Here is a 16,106-nt window from a genome sequence, read left to right as displayed (position 1 = left end):
AAAAGTAACCATATGTTCTCCCCCATCTAGGGAGAAGGGGACACATGGACTTTTCTTAAGGCCATTATGGCCCTGAAATCTCCTTTTTCTACCCACTCTCCTCCTTCCACACCCCAGAAAATTACTGTGGATTCATCTTCTGAACAGAAAGAGGCCTCTAACTAGTAATGGCATAATCCTCTTAAATACAATCCAGTGGCCAAATCCCTTCTGATGATGAAGACTCCATTTCCCCTGACTCCTCATGTTGAGGAAGCTTCATTTGGTTCACAATTATAAATATGATTAAGCATTCTGAGTGGGTGTTTTCAGAGGTCCAGAAAATGTATTACAACCTCTTGTAAATGTGCACTCCAACCCCTTCACCTCCTCCTCTGAATGGCATACCCCACCACAACCTAGTCTGTCTTCTACGACCTATACTCCAAGAATTGTGGGCACAAGACATTCTAAAACCATTCCCCATACAATTTGTAGGGATGGGGTTTTACCCCCAATTCTTCCTTTTTCTAAGAAAAGAAGGGCAATGGAGAACTGCACTGGAATCTCTCTACTAAACACTTTCTTAAAGGGGTCAACCGTCAAAATGCTTTAACTGCTGACTTTTGTACTTTCTCAGGATTCCTACCTTCATATACCTATTTTTCCCTCTAGCAGGAGATTACTCACATTCTTTACTGGCTCATCTCGCTTTTCAGTTTACTGCTTTGCCTTTTGACTTTCCACAGCCTCAAGGGTTTTCGCAGAGTGTCTTGCACAGGTGATAGCATTCTGCCAAACCTAGAGAATTCAGATATTTCCCTACTTAGATTATCTAGTAGTCCAGGCTACCTTGTCACAGATCTCCAGTTTGCTCTCAACCTCCTCCTGCAGTTGGGATTCATGGTCAGCTACAAAAAATCCTCCCTTGAGTCCACCCAGGGCCTACTGTTTCTGGGCTGCAGACTGGACACTGGAAGGATGCGCACTTGTGTCAGAAAAAGTGCAGAATCATGTAGCTTACTTTCACAACCTTTCCTCCCTCAACCGATGCTCAGCCAGGGAAATTGTAAGAGCTGTGGAATTCATGGCAGCAACTGTCTCAGTGCTCCTATCTAGACTGCATATGATGAAAATTCAGTGGTACCTGAAAAACAGTCTGGTCCCAACATTCTCATCCTCTAGACACAATGATTGTCCTCATACTTTGGCTCAAGAAAAAGCTCTCATGGTGGGTGGATCAGGTGAAACTCAACCCAGGACTTCTCTTTATCCTATCAGTCCCAGTTCAGGAGATGTACACAGATTGCCTTGGATATGGCCTGGGGAGCCTGGACATGCACCCAAAATTCCAAAAAGATCGCACCATCCTGAAAGAGATGAGGGCCTTAATCCAAGCTCTTCAGCTCTTGTGACATATCTGGAAACCAGATGTTCACAGACAACAAAACAGTCATGTGGTACATAATCAAGGAGGCACCGGATCATAACAGCTGTGCAGACTAGCACAGAGGGCCCTGGGACCTTACTATCCAGAAATGTATGTCCCTACTTGCAATACACATCCCATAGATGGACATGCCATATACATTCCATCACAGGACAGTGTGTTGGCAGACACATTAAGTAGGGCTTGGATGTCCCTCACAAATGAACTGTGAACAGACAAGTCTTCCTGAACACTCTTCACCATTGGGGGACACCTCAGATCTGTCTGCCTTGGAGAGCAACAAACAACTACCCCTCTTTTGCACCAGGAACCCTTGCCCCTAACAGTGGAGGATAGATGCTTTCTCTTTTCAGTGGACAGGAAAGCTCCTCTATGCCTCCCCCACTACCTCTCATTCCAAGGGTTCTACTAAAGATGCAAAAAAAGAAAGAAAAAAAGAACTCTAAAAACAAAACTCTTACTATTCATTCCCTTTTGGCCATGACATCATTGGTTCCCTATTCTTTTTCATCTAGCCAAGAGCAAACACTGCAAGCTGGCACACAAGGTGGATGTCGCCATTGAGCAGAAAGGATCACTACTATATCCCATCCTGTCCTCACTAAACCTAAGCTTGTTGATGTTGAGGTTCTGATTCCTTTTAAGCACCAGTTTTCAGAAGACTTATTTAAGGTTCCCCAAGAAGCAGAGAGACCCCACCACTAGAAAATCCTACATAACCAAATGGAAGAAATCTATACATATTTCCAACCCTACCTAACTTCATGTGATGCACAACTTGATGGTATAGGTTGTCATTGTCCTCCACTCTGCCATTACTCTGACAGTACAATTGCTCGCAATAGGAACCCACACCACCACTCATGTAGTTTTTCCAACCTTTTGCTTGTATATGTGCCTTCCCTTTTAAGTCTGACTCTTCAGGTATCTAGCTACTTAAAACTTGTCTAGGTGGTCCTTTCTCCACCAAGTTTCGTTTTTCCCTAACTTGTGCTTTTACTCCTCGTAAATCTAGATTTTTGACATTAACCTTAAATCTATCCTCTCTTAAATGTCAATTACTGTTCCTACTTACATTTGTAAAGAACATTATGAGCTCCCTGTTTTAATAATCATGTTGATGACTTGTTGGTACCATAGGCTATTTGACTCTTCAGTGAACAAAAGATTGTATCCTCTCCTAAGTTGTTTGCTAGGAGTCATTCTGGGCCCTACACGTTAACCCTCATCAAGAAAATACATCACCTTCGCCTCTTTAGGTTTAGTCCCATTCCCCTTTTTAAAACAATGCATGTTTGAATTTTACCAGGTGTCCCTTTAGTTTGCCTTTAAACATTCTCACATGCCCCTTTTGCTAATTGACAGCTTGAATCCATATCTATCAAGAGTAATCGGTTCTTGCCGCAGTCTTCATTTTGACTATAATCCCCATACTAGTGACACCCTTCCCCAAGTCATTGGATAACTACTTGCCTGTTAATTCATTTGTCCAACATAGCTAGTCTGAAAACCTCAGAGGAGTAACTAACGCCTTTAAAATCTTTACTTTGTAAGGTCTACCATCACATTCATTATCAACCATAAGAGTGAATGTGCTTTCATTAATTTCACATAGTTAACTGTATGATGATAAAACAGTTACTTTCAAAACTAACTAAATGAGCAAATACTGCACTTAGTATGATTTAGTGTTTTTTTGTAAAATGTCCATTGATCTCTGTATCCAGAGTCATCAGTGTTCTTCCTGATCCCGTTGCCCTCCCCTTTTTGAAAGAAATGGTATGCATTTAAATTCTACAATGCCCCAGCATGTTTTCCAAACTACATGCTGCAAGCCTTCTCTGAAAAATCCAACGAGCAGTAATCCCTTACTCTCCTCTTGCTTACTAATATAACTCGGTATGTGGACTCACCTGGGTAAAGTGTTTATATCCTGTCAACCACTACAACAGTCACATAGTAGTCTGCAGGTTGCACATAAAAAAATCATTTTTTGAGTTTCTTTTCTCTTTGTTTCTTTAACTGCATCTTCTCTCCCAACTTCTGTTTCTTTTGGAAGAGAAGAAAGTATCTAGACTCTCCCTGCCTTGCTCTCCACTGAGACAATATCAACCAAGGACATTTCCATTCTTTCTCTCTCTCTAGTCTCTGCACAAGATCTCAGATTACTATGTTTCTTAATAAAGCTCATTGCTTTTTCTGAGTTAGTGAATGATCTAGCTAGCCCCCCTGTGCAAGTATTCTCAGCATCACAGAACAGAGTAGTCGCCATTTCAAACCTTGTTCCCTACACTCTCTCATCACTGGCTGCATAGCATTCCATTGCATTCTTGTTTAATAAGCATAATCGTGTTTCATAAACCGTGCGTTATCCTCAACCTGTAATTGTTTTCCTGGCTTCCCTATTTCTTTCAGTATTCTGTTCTTGACAGTGAATGTCTGCAGTCTAACAATGAGAAATCTTGGACCACGTCTCACTTCTCTTCCTGGCTACCGAGCTGTATGGTGACCCCACTCTAATCTCCTGTTGTGAAATTCCAGATGTTCTGCATGTTTCACTGTTGCAGTCATTACATTTGGGTTATCTGCTTGCAGGTAGCCCTCAGTCGGCCTGATTAACAAAATCTTGTGTCCTGCGTCAGTTGCTGTCCCTTCTTCCATGACGTCAGGTCGTCAGGGGTATAAAACATGCAGCTGATGCCATTACATCAGTCTTTCTTGCCGTGCGGTGCCCAAAGCAGAAGCAGTTCGCAAGTGCCGGTCTGCCGACTCCTGAAATTTTCGTTTTAGAGTTTCAGATCCGAAGTCTTCAACTAATGTGAAGTACCCCGTTGGGGGAAACTTTTTCTTGCTCCTTCCGATGTCAGTAAAAGTTAATAATTGCATTACTTGTGGAAAGCAAATACCTCATAAAGATTTTCATTCATACTGTATTGCTTGCCTAGGCCCTGACCATGACGTACCTTGCTGTCGGTTTTGTGCTTTATCAGTGCACTATCCATCTTCGGTATATTTTCATGTCTAAATATTTCGGTTCTCGGTTTAATTATCCAGAAATGTCGTTGGTTAGCCATCCAACTACTGGGATTCTGAAAAAACGCAAATATAAAGACAGAGGTAGGCCTCTGAGGTCCAAAACTGCCAACAACGCTTCTCCTAAGCCAGTCGCCAGTTCACCGGTACTCAGTGAGGTGCTTTCGCAGCCCCTGATACCCGCTACTTCTGATTCGCAGGCCTCTACTGAGACCCATTCCGAGTCCGGTAAGCCACGAGATGCTACAACTATGGAACCCGCGGATGTCTCTACCTTGGATGGGTCCAGAGCCGCTGTGCAGGCACTGGCTTCTGAGGGTGTATTCAGGCCTATGAACTTGCATATTAAATCGATGCCTCTTTCCTCACTTTGGCCTAAATCTCGAACTATGCCTAAAAAACCGACACTCTGGCCTCTTTGCCTAAAAAACAAATGATAAGAATGGCTGAAGATCTAATAATTCTAATCAGGGGTAGCCAACCCCCCCCCCACTCCTTCTAAGAGGCCTAGGGCTGAAGTTGTTTATGAATCTTCTGACCAGGATTCTGTTTTTTTCTGATTCTTCTGATGATCTGGATTTGCCTTTATCTGCTTATGAGGATCCTGATGCAGAGGACTCCATTCATTCTGCTTCCCCTCCAGTAGATTTTTCTTTTGGGGAAACCTTACATGTACTCTAAGGGAGCATTTCCACTGGGAAAGCCAGGATTTTTCTGATTCAGAAAAGAGGCTTGGGGATTTCTTACTCCTACCTCAGCATAGGCCTTTAGCTAATCTTCCTGTACTAGACATTGTTGATGCTTTTTTGGAATCTAGTTTGGCCTCGATTCCTTGCCTCCTGCTCCCACAAAACCTGACGGATACTACAGGGTCCCGGAGTCACACAAGTTCCTTTTTAAAAATCCTATTGCGGATCCAGAGACTATTTCACAGGTGCCCAAGGGCATATTAAGGCTTCTACTGCTAAAAATCCTACCCCTTCTGATATAGACTCCAGAGCACTGGATAGATGGAGTAAGAAGGTTTACACTTCTGCAACCTTGGCCATTAGGGCTTTAAACTTCCAGTTTCATATGTTAAAGTATCAGCAAAATGTTATTGGATTGCTTAAACAGAAAATGATGTTGATTCCTAACTGTGTGGAAAATAAAGAATTACAGGATTTAATGCATTCTGCTGAACAGGTTGGAAAACATACTTTGCAATGTGGTTTTGATTCATTAGAGGCCTCTTGTAGGGCTGCTGTTACTGGGTCTGTGCTCAGAAGGCATGCTTGGCTTAAGGAGCAATCTTTGCCTGATCATGTTAACGCTAAATGGTTGGATGCTCCCTTTAATCAGGACTGCCGGTTTGGCAACAAGGCTGAGGAAGTTCTCAAAAAGATGGAAGATAAAGCTAAATCTATGCAAACTGTTAAAGATTTCTTACAAGTTCAGCCTCCTAGATTTAGTAGGCACTGGCCCTCTAAGAATTGGTCATTCCCAGCCCCTTCCAGGTCTTCTCAGGCCAAACCCAGACACAGCGAAAACCCCAGGTTTCAGTCCCAAGGGACACACAGGACTAAGCAGTGGGGGGCCTCCACTTCCAAACCTGGCAGTAATAAAACTCCCTCCTATGGTAAACTATCTCAATGACTTTGTTTTAAAATTTCCAAGCACTTATCAACGGACTGCCCCTTTGGGGGGAAAGATTGCTCTTCATGCAAAGAACTGGGAACTCATTACCCAGGACAAATGGGTTTTAAATGTAGTGTCCCAGGGGATACAGATTTAATTTCTGCACATTGCCAACACCAAGCGGGTAGCCGGACCTACCCCCAAATCAGTGGGCAGAGGCCCAAAAACAAGTACTTTCTCTTTTAAGCATGGGGGCTATTCAACTGGAACAAGAAGAGGAAAAGGGACAAGGTATCTGCTCAAGACCTTTCCTAGTACCCAGAAAAGACAATTCATGGCGTCCTATCCTGGACCTCTCTACTTCAAACATCTTTTTGGAGATTCACTAATTCAAGATGCTGACTCTTCAGTTACTTCCTATGCTAGGCAAATATGCCTGGTTGGCAACACTAGATTTAAAAGAAGCATACCTGCACGTCCCAATCAGGGAATCTTGCAGAAAATACCTACGCTTCAAAGCAGGCTTACACGTACTGTCAGTTTTCTGCACTGCCCTTTGGCTTATCTACTGCGCCCAGGATATTCACAAAGTGCTTAGCTCCAGTTATTGCATTTGCAGGCAAACAAATATTCAAATATACCCATACCTGGACGATTGTCTAATTCAGGCAGAAAGCCAGGACATACTTTTGAATCAGCTGGCCTTTGTACAAAGGGTTCTAAATTGTCTGGGGTACACCATAAACGAAAAGAAATCACACCTGGTACCCTGTCAACAAATTATATTCCTGGTAGCAAGCTTGAATACAACTTCCCAGATGGCTTTCCTCACGCCAGAGAAACAAATTAATTTGACAACCTACTTCAAACAAGTGCCCACAAAAACTCTGCTATCTGTAAGACAAATTCTGCAAGCCTTGGGGTTCATGGCCTCCTGCATTTTGTTAATTCCATATGAGGAAACTACAGTGGTATCTAAAAAGCCTATGGTGTCAACATTCTCAGGATCTAGAAGTAATGATTCCCATCATACCTTGCCTATGCCTAGAGTTCCTTTGATGGGTGGAGGCCTGCCATCAAAACCAGGGACTACCTTTCACACCACCCCCTGCCGTCCAAACCCTAACAACAGATGCATCAGACTATGCATGGGGGGGGGGCTCACCTGGCAGGGAAGTGCATTCAGGGCAAATGGAACCCAAGTCAAATGCACCTGCATATCAATCAAAAAGAAATGTTAGCTGTACAGAATGCTCTGACAGCCTTTAAGGACCAGATTCTTCCCGGACAACTAATGGTAAAGACCGACAACACCACTGTTATGTGGTACATAAACAAGCAGGGGGGGGTACACATTCTTACCCCCCCTCTGCAGACTAGCCATGGCATTGTGGAACACAGCCTTGAGCTACCAAGTGCACCTACAAGCTCAATTCCTGCCAGGAAAATTAAATACACTGGCAGACAGACTAAGCAGAAACCTCATGGACCCACACGAGTGGAAACTGGAACCAAGGATTTTCAACAAGTTGACAAGCAAATGGGGGAGCCCAGATATAGACCTGCTTGCCTCTCCCCAGAACTACCAATTGGACAAATGTTGCACAAGGACTCCCCACAAACAAGCCTGGAAAGTGGATGCTCTGTCCTTCAGCTGGAAAAACCTATCATTCTATGCCTTCCTTCCTCTGCCTCAGCTGTATTACTAAAAATCAAGCAGGACAAACCAGGGATGATTTTGATTGCTCCAGACTGGCCACACCAACACTTGTGTACTCCCTCCTGCACATTGTGTCATGGTTATCCCCATGGCACCTGCCTCAGACTCCTTCCCTGTTATCTCAGCAGGAGAACCAGATTCTGCACCCACGGCTTCTAACACTGAACCTTGCAGCCTGGCTAATTACATAATCTCTCCTTTACCATCCCTCAGTAAACCTGTGATGGATATCATTTTAGAGGCAAGGAGGCCTAGTACTAGAAAATCTTATGCTGAAAAATGGAAAAGATTCTGTGCCTGGATCCAGTCTCAAGGGATGAGCACAGCAGCGCCCAATTTACCTTAGATTTTACAATACTTAACTGAGATGTTTCACAAGGGCCTGTCTCTTTCCTCCATTAAAATCCATGCCTCAGCCGTTTCAGCTCATTATAACACAGAACCTCCCCTCTTCTCTTATCCACTGCTAAAGCAGTTCCTCAAGAGAGGCCAGAAATTTGAGACCACCCAGGAGAGCTCCAACCCCCAGCCTAGGACCTTAACTTTGTTTTGGAGAAACTCACTCTACCTCCTTTTGAGCCAGCTGCTACTGCAGACTTAAAATTTATTTCTTGGAAAACAGCTTTCCTTTTAGAATCACTTCAGCTAGAAGGGTATCTGAATTACAGGCCCTTATGGCAGTGGAGCCTTTCATCATCTTTCATGCGGACAAGGTGTCTTTCAGATCCAATCCATCCTTCATGCCCAAGGTGGTATCCAGTGTGGCTCGTAATCAGTCCATTCATTTGCCAAACTTCTTTCCCAATCCACAGAACAAAGGGGAACGGATACTGCATTCCTTAGATGTGCACAAACAACTTAAATTCTACTTGGACAGGACTAAACCTCAAAGGAAATCTGAACAACTGCTGGTGGCATTTGCTGCAGGGGCAGAGGGGAAGGCAATTTCAAAACAAACCAATTCTAAATGGCTAGGCTATTGCATTCATTTCTGCTATAAGCACCATGTAAAACCTATCCCACAGGGGATCAGACCTCACTCCACCAGGGCTGCATCTACCTCTACAGCCTTTCTCAGAGGCGTCCCTACCAAAGACATCGTAGAAACTGCTACCTGGAGTTCTGTACATACTTTCACCAAGCATTATCATTTGCCAATTTTTTCTAAATCCAGAGCTGGCTTTGTCACTGCAGTCTTGCAGGGCCTTATAGCTGGTCCTAATGCTATCTGAATTCCTACTCCCAACCATAGCTTTCGGAATCTACCCAAATTTAATGACCGCAACAGTGAAACACATAGTACAGTTGTGTACATTTACCATAAATATAGATGTTTGAGTGTATTCACTGTTGCAGTCCTGGTTACCCTACCTCCAGCCCCTTAACTTCTTTTGGTTATACCTCTACTTTCTTTTACTATGCTTGAAAACCTTTTTGGTGTATTTGCTTTTTTTTTGGAGGTATATCATTGTATTTTTATACTTAATTGCTTCCCATTAGGCGGTCACCTGACATCTGGGGCAAGAAAAACTGATGTAATGGCATCGGCTGCATGTTCTATATGACCTGCGTCATGGAAGAAGGGACAGCAACCGGCGCAGGACTCAAGACTTTGTTAATCAGGCCAACTTTGGGCTACCTGCATCAGATAACCCAAATGTAATGACTGCAACAGTGAATACACTTGAACATCTACATTTACGATAAGTGTACAAACCTGTACTTTCATTTGACCAGCAGTCCATTAATGGCATTTGCATAGCCTCTACCTCCGACCCATCACTTTAATGTTTTTCATCTGGCTCAGTCTTCCAAATCTGTTGCTCTTGCTTTCATGCACTTTAACCTTGCTTTGGCAGCATCTACTTTTGCCTTAAGCTTATAGTTTTGTGCTAGTAACCCTTGAGTTACTGTGGTGTGTTCATTCAGGCTGTCTTCCATTTCTGCCAACTTCCTTTCTAGGTTGGATACGCTTTCATGGAGAATCTGCTTTGCCTCTGTTATTTCTTTCCAAATCGTCTCCAATGTTACTACTTCGGCCATGGCATTCCTGTCTTGCTTAAACCATATTGCTTTGATTTGATCAGAACTCAGTATTTTGGTTGTCTTTCTCATTAAAGTAACTATGCATCTTGCAAGAGAAACTTTATACTACAATATAGCCACTTGGCAGTGTGAACCTTGGCTCATGATGTCGTTCTTGAAGTGACACCCCAACCTCATGTGCAAAAATGAGAAATGGGGTTATGGATGCATGAAAAAGGTTCTAGAAGCTATCTTTTTAACGATTTTACAAGGAATTGTTCCTGCAGAGTTCCATTGAGTAGGAGCATCTTACGTGACACCATACCAGAATAACTGGAAAGTAGTGTTTTGTCTTGCACACTCATAAATTTATATCTTTATGTACAGTGCTTTGGGTAAACATGCTTTAATAAAACATGATTTGATATAACTCTAGAAAAAAATAGGGAGCTAAACAGATCCCAGAATTTTAATACTGTAATATGTTTAAGAACATTTTTTATACTGTTTTGGAAAATGAAAGAGGTACATTTCTTTGTATTTCTGTGATATGAAATCTTTAATATTACCTTTAGTAAAGAACCGCTTGAAAATGCGGATCTGAGCATCATTGATATTGTTTAATATTTATTTTGTTTTAATTTATTTTGTTTTGGGTAATGTTTTGTAGGAAGATAATCTTCGTCGAGCAAAAGCAGGAGACTTCAAGGCCACCATTCACAGGATGGAAATTGAAAGAATCCGCTACGTACTTAGCAGCTACCTACGTTCCAGACTACAGAAGGTGTTGTGCTTTATGCAGACTCATGATTGTTTTATTGCTAACTTGGAATTTAGAAGAGGGCACACCTACTTTTTCCACTGTTAGGAATGTTCCTGTTAGATGCAAATGGGTTTTCTTTAATCATAGACTCTTATAGCCTTTTATGGTTTCTTAAGGCATTAGCCTACACCAGTTTGTAGATAAAAATTAAGAAACATTGATGCTGTTAAGATTCAAGTCTTTATCAGCTGTGTGCAAAAAAACTAAAAATCATCTTGCCCATAGTTGGTCTTACATTGAGTTCATACCAGTTATTCAAGGCAAAACTCCATTAAAGCCTTGAAAAAGTTTCTTCTGAACTGCCCTGTTCATCTGATTTTGTATGTAGAATGAGGCTAATCAATTACTGATGGAGGAAAACAGAGAGAGAAACTGTGTGTGTGTCGCTTGTTTATACAGGTATAGAGACACACAAGCACACGTGTGTGTGTGTTTGTAGTGAGTGCGGTCTTGTGTAATGGTAGTATTATGGGGAGGGCTTTTTCAAAAGTTAAGATTCACATTAAGGTTAGCACACATTACTAAGGTGGAGGAGGAAGGCAAAGCTTCTGCATTGTAATAGCAGAGTATCGAGTCAGTAAGAGATGAGAGCTTTTAGAACATTTTAATGATTGAATAACTGATTCCTTAGTGATATGCATTATCAGTGTGATTTTAAAAAAGGATGTGTTTACTTTGTGTTCTGCTCTTTTCGTTTGAAAAAAATGTGGGTGAACTACAGAAAAAAAATTATTTAATTTGGCAATGGACAAAGGAAGTTGCCATTGCAGTCAGAGATTTATTTACTTACGTTATGCTGCATGCTTGGCATCCTGAACCTATTAATTGTCCTTCGCTTGACCATGTGTGCAGTGGTGGTTTGCTGCAGAAGCAGCTACATTGGGAAACTAACTTTTAGGTCAGGAATTTAGAATGTAGTATCTTGTTTTAATCCTGCTTTATGATTCCAGTTATTATCACTGGGGTAATATATAATTATTGCCATGGGGTGGATAAGAACAGTCAAACACCAAACAGTACTGGGTTAATTCAAGCACCAAAAGGGAACTTGGCTAGGCTTAAAATGGTCCACAAGAGAAGCTAGTCCTAGTACTTGTTTACTAGCCTGTGAAGTGTATGCATGCAATGGCCGACGACCAAAACTTGCTTGTGGCAGTTGCTCCCCATTCTTGGCCTTGTGATTTTGCTGTTAAACACTAATATGCACTGCTGCTAGAGTATGATTCCAGTTCTTGGGCAATAGATTTCCCTGTTTTCAGCCAGACGTGACAATTTCAAGTGTCGTCTTCACTCCAGATTATTTATATCGCTTGCATTAACAATGGTGTCAGCACAGTAGTGAGTTCAAGTAGCTACTCTTTTATAGTATAGGAAGATACCTGACTTAGAACAAAAAGAAAGGAAAAAAAATCTAAACTCCCATAAGCTTTACAATCATTATTACAAGTATACAGTACATATGTTTCTGTGTGTGTGAGAAGCATATAAGATGTTCAAAGCACAGATTACTGTTGCAATAGCCTAAGCTATGTGGGTCCTACCCCCTGTGAAAAGCCAGGTTACAGTGCTAAGGGGAACCTTCCACATATTCCAGCTGTCATGACCTTGAGCATTGCTCCATATAAAAGCAGTTGTAGAGCAAAAAAAAGCTTCAGAGGAACGTTCCTTCAGTAGGCTCCATGGAATTGTTGGTTGGCTAGCAAGCCTTCAAAGTTGGGTAGATAATTCCCGTGTTGGAGAAATCCTTCCATTATTCTAATTTTTTTCTGAGACAAACTTGTGTTTTTCTGACTTAAATGTATGGTTTAGGAAACTTCCTTTTTGGACTGTCATTGCTTTCCTAAGAAAGTGTGTGTGTGTAAATGTGTATGGGAACGTGAACATTTTGTGTGAAATTCTGTTTTTTGACAGAATTTTTAATTAGGTTTTGTGTATTTGTATACTGGTGGGGACAGGATGCCGTCCTTGTATGGGACTGCCAATGTTTTTTACTGTAGAACCACTTATTCTCTACTTTGCTTTCTCATCCAGGCTTCACTGTTTGCTTTCAAGGTATCTCTTTTGGCTTAACAATGGAGCAGCTTCTGGTCTTCTGAGTGTCATCCTTCTCATAGCCGCAAAAAGAAGAAAGTTGTCATGGAGAGTTTGGGTGTCAGGCCAGCTCCTGTTTCACTTCAGCCACTGGTGGATGACTGTTGACTGCTTGTTGATGTCCTTCAAGGATGCATCTGCAGTCCTTACAAATGGGTTGTCCTGTCGTCAGGCAGCCCTTTGGTCGGCCGGATTCCAAAGTCTGGGTCTGGCCTCGGCTGGTGTCGCACTTCACCCGACGTCATAGCTGCAGTTATTCGGGTATAAAGGCATCAGCCGACGCCATTTTCCTCAGTCTTTCTTGCGCGTGGCCAAGCAGAAGCTGTTCGCAAGTGCCGGTCGGTCAGATCCAGAGATTACTACTACCGAATACTACTTAAGACTTCTAAAAAGCTAAGTACCCCGTTGGGGACTCTTTCTTGCCTCAGCCGATGTCAGAGAAAGTGAATAACTGTTTATCTTGTGGGAAACAAATACCTCATAAAGATTTCCACTCCTACTGTATACATTGTTTAGGCCCAGACCACGACGTAGCAGCTTGTCTAGCCTGCGCTTCTTTTAACCGACGGACGCTTAGACGTCGGTCGGAGTTTGCTGAACAAATTTTCGGCTCTGATTTTGCATATATTATGCCGTCGGATCCTCCGACAACGCAAATTTCCAAAAAACGAAAAGAAAAGGACCGACACTCGCGGTCCGCAGTCTTGGCCGAAACCGCGATTAAGCAAACCGCGAGTGTCTCGGTTTCGGACGAAACCGAGCAAGCGGTTCTTTCTCCAGCCGAAACCATGCCTTCTACCGAGGCCTCCTCTAACCTGGTAGAATCTGCTTCTGAAATCCAGCCTGCTGCTGCGGTTTCTCAGGAATTATCAGACACAATTCCCCTGGATATTTCAACCCCTGCACGTGGAGCTGATAGGCCTCCTGCAGCCATGTCTATCAAGGCCTTTGCCAGGGCTAAAGCAGCCAAAGCTTCCAAAACTGTGCCTGCCAAACCCCCCTCACACAGGCCCAGCACTAGCTCTCATATGCTATCTTTGACTGAGGATTTAATTTCTTTAATTCGTGGATCCCAGCCTCATCCAGACAGGTCCTCTCTCCCACCTCCAGAAAAGAGACCTAGAGCAGAGCCCCCTGAACCAGTATCCACTGATGGTTCCTCTGATGAATCAGAACATACAGACGTTCCTGAGGCTTCTTATTCTCCTTACGAAGACTCTGATGCTGAAGAGTCCATCCCTTCAGCCTCTCCACCTGAGGAATTTTCCTTTGGGGAAACCTTGCATGCTATGAGGGAACAATTTCAGTGGCAGGGCCAAGATTTCCCAGACTCCAGAAAAAGGCTTAGAACCTTTCTACATTTGCCACAACATAGGCCTTTAGCTATACCTCCAGTTCTTTCTGTTGTAGATGATGCATTTAATGATGCTTGCATTGCTCCTGATTCATTACCTCCGGCTCCTGCTAAGCCCGATAGGTTCTACAGGGTCCCGGACACTCATCACCATTTATACAAGGCTCCTTTTGCAGATCCAGAGACCATCGCCCAGGGCCCTAAAGCTGTAGCTGCTACTTCTACTAAAACCCTCCCTCTGAAAGGGAATCCAGGTCCTTAGAGAGATGGGGTAAAAGTTTACACTTCTGCTACCTTGTCAGCTAGGGCTTTAAACTGCCAATTTCATATGATTCAATATCAAGAGTTTATGCTTGACCAGTTAACTAAAAAGCTTTCCTCTGAAGAATCTTTAGATAAAAATATGTTCAGGAAATGGTACATAACATACAGCAAGTTAGTAACCATTCTTTAAAATGTGGCTATGATGCACTGGAGGCTTCCTTTAGATCAGCCATGACTGGCACAGTTATCAGGAGACATGCATGGTTGAAAGAACAGGCATTACCAGACCATGTCAAATCAAAGCTTTTGGATGCACCCATGGACAAGGTCAATTTATTTGGTTCCCCTGCTCAGCAGGTGCTAAAAAAGATGGAAGAGAAGGTGAAATCTGTACAAACGGTGAAAGATTTCTTACAGGTTCAACCTCCAAGGTTTAGCAGGAACTGGCCCTCCAAGAATTGGTCCTTTCCGGACTCCTCTAAGCCTCAGAGGGGCAGGAATAGGCGTTCAAGAGGCAGAAACCAATCCAGGGGTGCCTACAGGGGACGCCAATGGCAAGGTAACAACCAGCGAGGCACGGACGCAGCCACCACCTCTATAACAACTCAATCACAGTGACTTGACAGTGGCACCGCCTACCAGGGGAACAACTAGAAGCACCCTTAGGCGGAAAACTAACCTTATTCTCAAAAAACTGGCATTGCATCACAAGGGAAAAATGGATTTTGCAAACTATAGACCAAGGTTACAGGTTCCATTTCCATACTCTACCAGGGAAGAGAGGAATGCCAAACCTACCACCTACTCAAAGGACAGAAGCTCTAAAACAAATATCTCAGCTATTAAGAATGAGAGCTGTGGAAAAGGTACCATCTATGGAGCAAGGAAAGGGATTTTACTCCAGACTCTTCCTGGTACCAAGAAAAGAAAACAAATGGAGACCCATTCTAGACCTGTCCGCTTTAAACACATTCCTTATTTTCCAAAATTCAAAATGCTGACCCTACAGCAGCTTCTTCCCATGCTGGGCAAGGAGTCTTGGCTGGTAACTCTAGATCTCAAGGAGGCATACCTGCACGTCCCCATAAGACCAATTTGCAGAAGATACCTCAGATTTCCTGCAGGATCAGAGCATTATCAATTTTCAGCATTGCCCTTTGGCTTATCTACTGCACCCAGAGTGTTCACAAAATGCCTGGCATCAGTAATTGCTCATTGCAGACTTCAGGGAATCCAAATTTATCCCTACCTGGACGACTGCCTGATTCAAGCGGACAACAAAAGCAAGCTAGCAGAAGACTTACAAAGAGTCATTTACCTGCTGCAAGCCTTGGGATATACAGTCAATATAAAAAAGTCAAGGCTGATTCCATCCCAAAGAATAACCTTTCTGGTTGCAGAGCTGGACACATCAAAACAAATGGCATTCCTAACTGCAGAAAAGAAAGAGCAACTACCTCTACTTCTTGGCATTAACAAAGCAGAACCACCTAACTGCAAGAAAAGTACTGCAAGCTCTAGGCTTCATGGCATCCTGCATAATTCTGGTCCCTCATGCCAGACTGCATATGAGAAAGCTACAGTGGTACCTAAGGAATTTGTGGTCCCAACACAAGCACAGCCTAGAAACCAAAATCCCAATAATCCCATGCCTGAAACAAGAGTTCCTATGGTGGGCTCAGGCCTGCCAATCAAACACAGGGATGTTCTTCATCTCACATTGCTGCAGTCCTAACACTTGGGTAGTCCG

The 16,106-nt window shown here is 43.0% G+C and overlaps 1 protein-coding gene across 2 annotated transcripts in view; it reads left to right on the top strand.

Moving 5' to 3' along the window:
* Positions 1-16,106, top strand: part of GINS4 (GINS complex subunit 4) — a 630,005-nt gene that overhangs the window by 261,528 nt on the left and 352,371 nt on the right. For both annotated transcript variants that reach the window (XM_044083002.1, XM_044083001.1), the window contains one exon: positions 10,495-10,608. In XM_044083002.1, coding sequence (XP_043938937.1) covers positions 10,495-10,608 — 114 coding nt within the window. The remainder of the gene's footprint in view (positions 1-10,494; positions 10,609-16,106) is intronic.

The sequence above is a fragment of the Protopterus annectens genome, chromosome 9.part0 (assembly GCF_019279795.1).
Source record: "Protopterus annectens isolate FY-2018-M chromosome 9.part0, PAN1.0, whole genome shotgun sequence".
Classification (NCBI taxonomy): Eukaryota; Metazoa; Chordata; order Ceratodontiformes; family Protopteridae; genus Protopterus; species Protopterus annectens.
The sequence above is the reverse complement of the archived record's forward strand: the minus strand, read 5'-3'. Positions and strand labels throughout refer to the sequence as shown.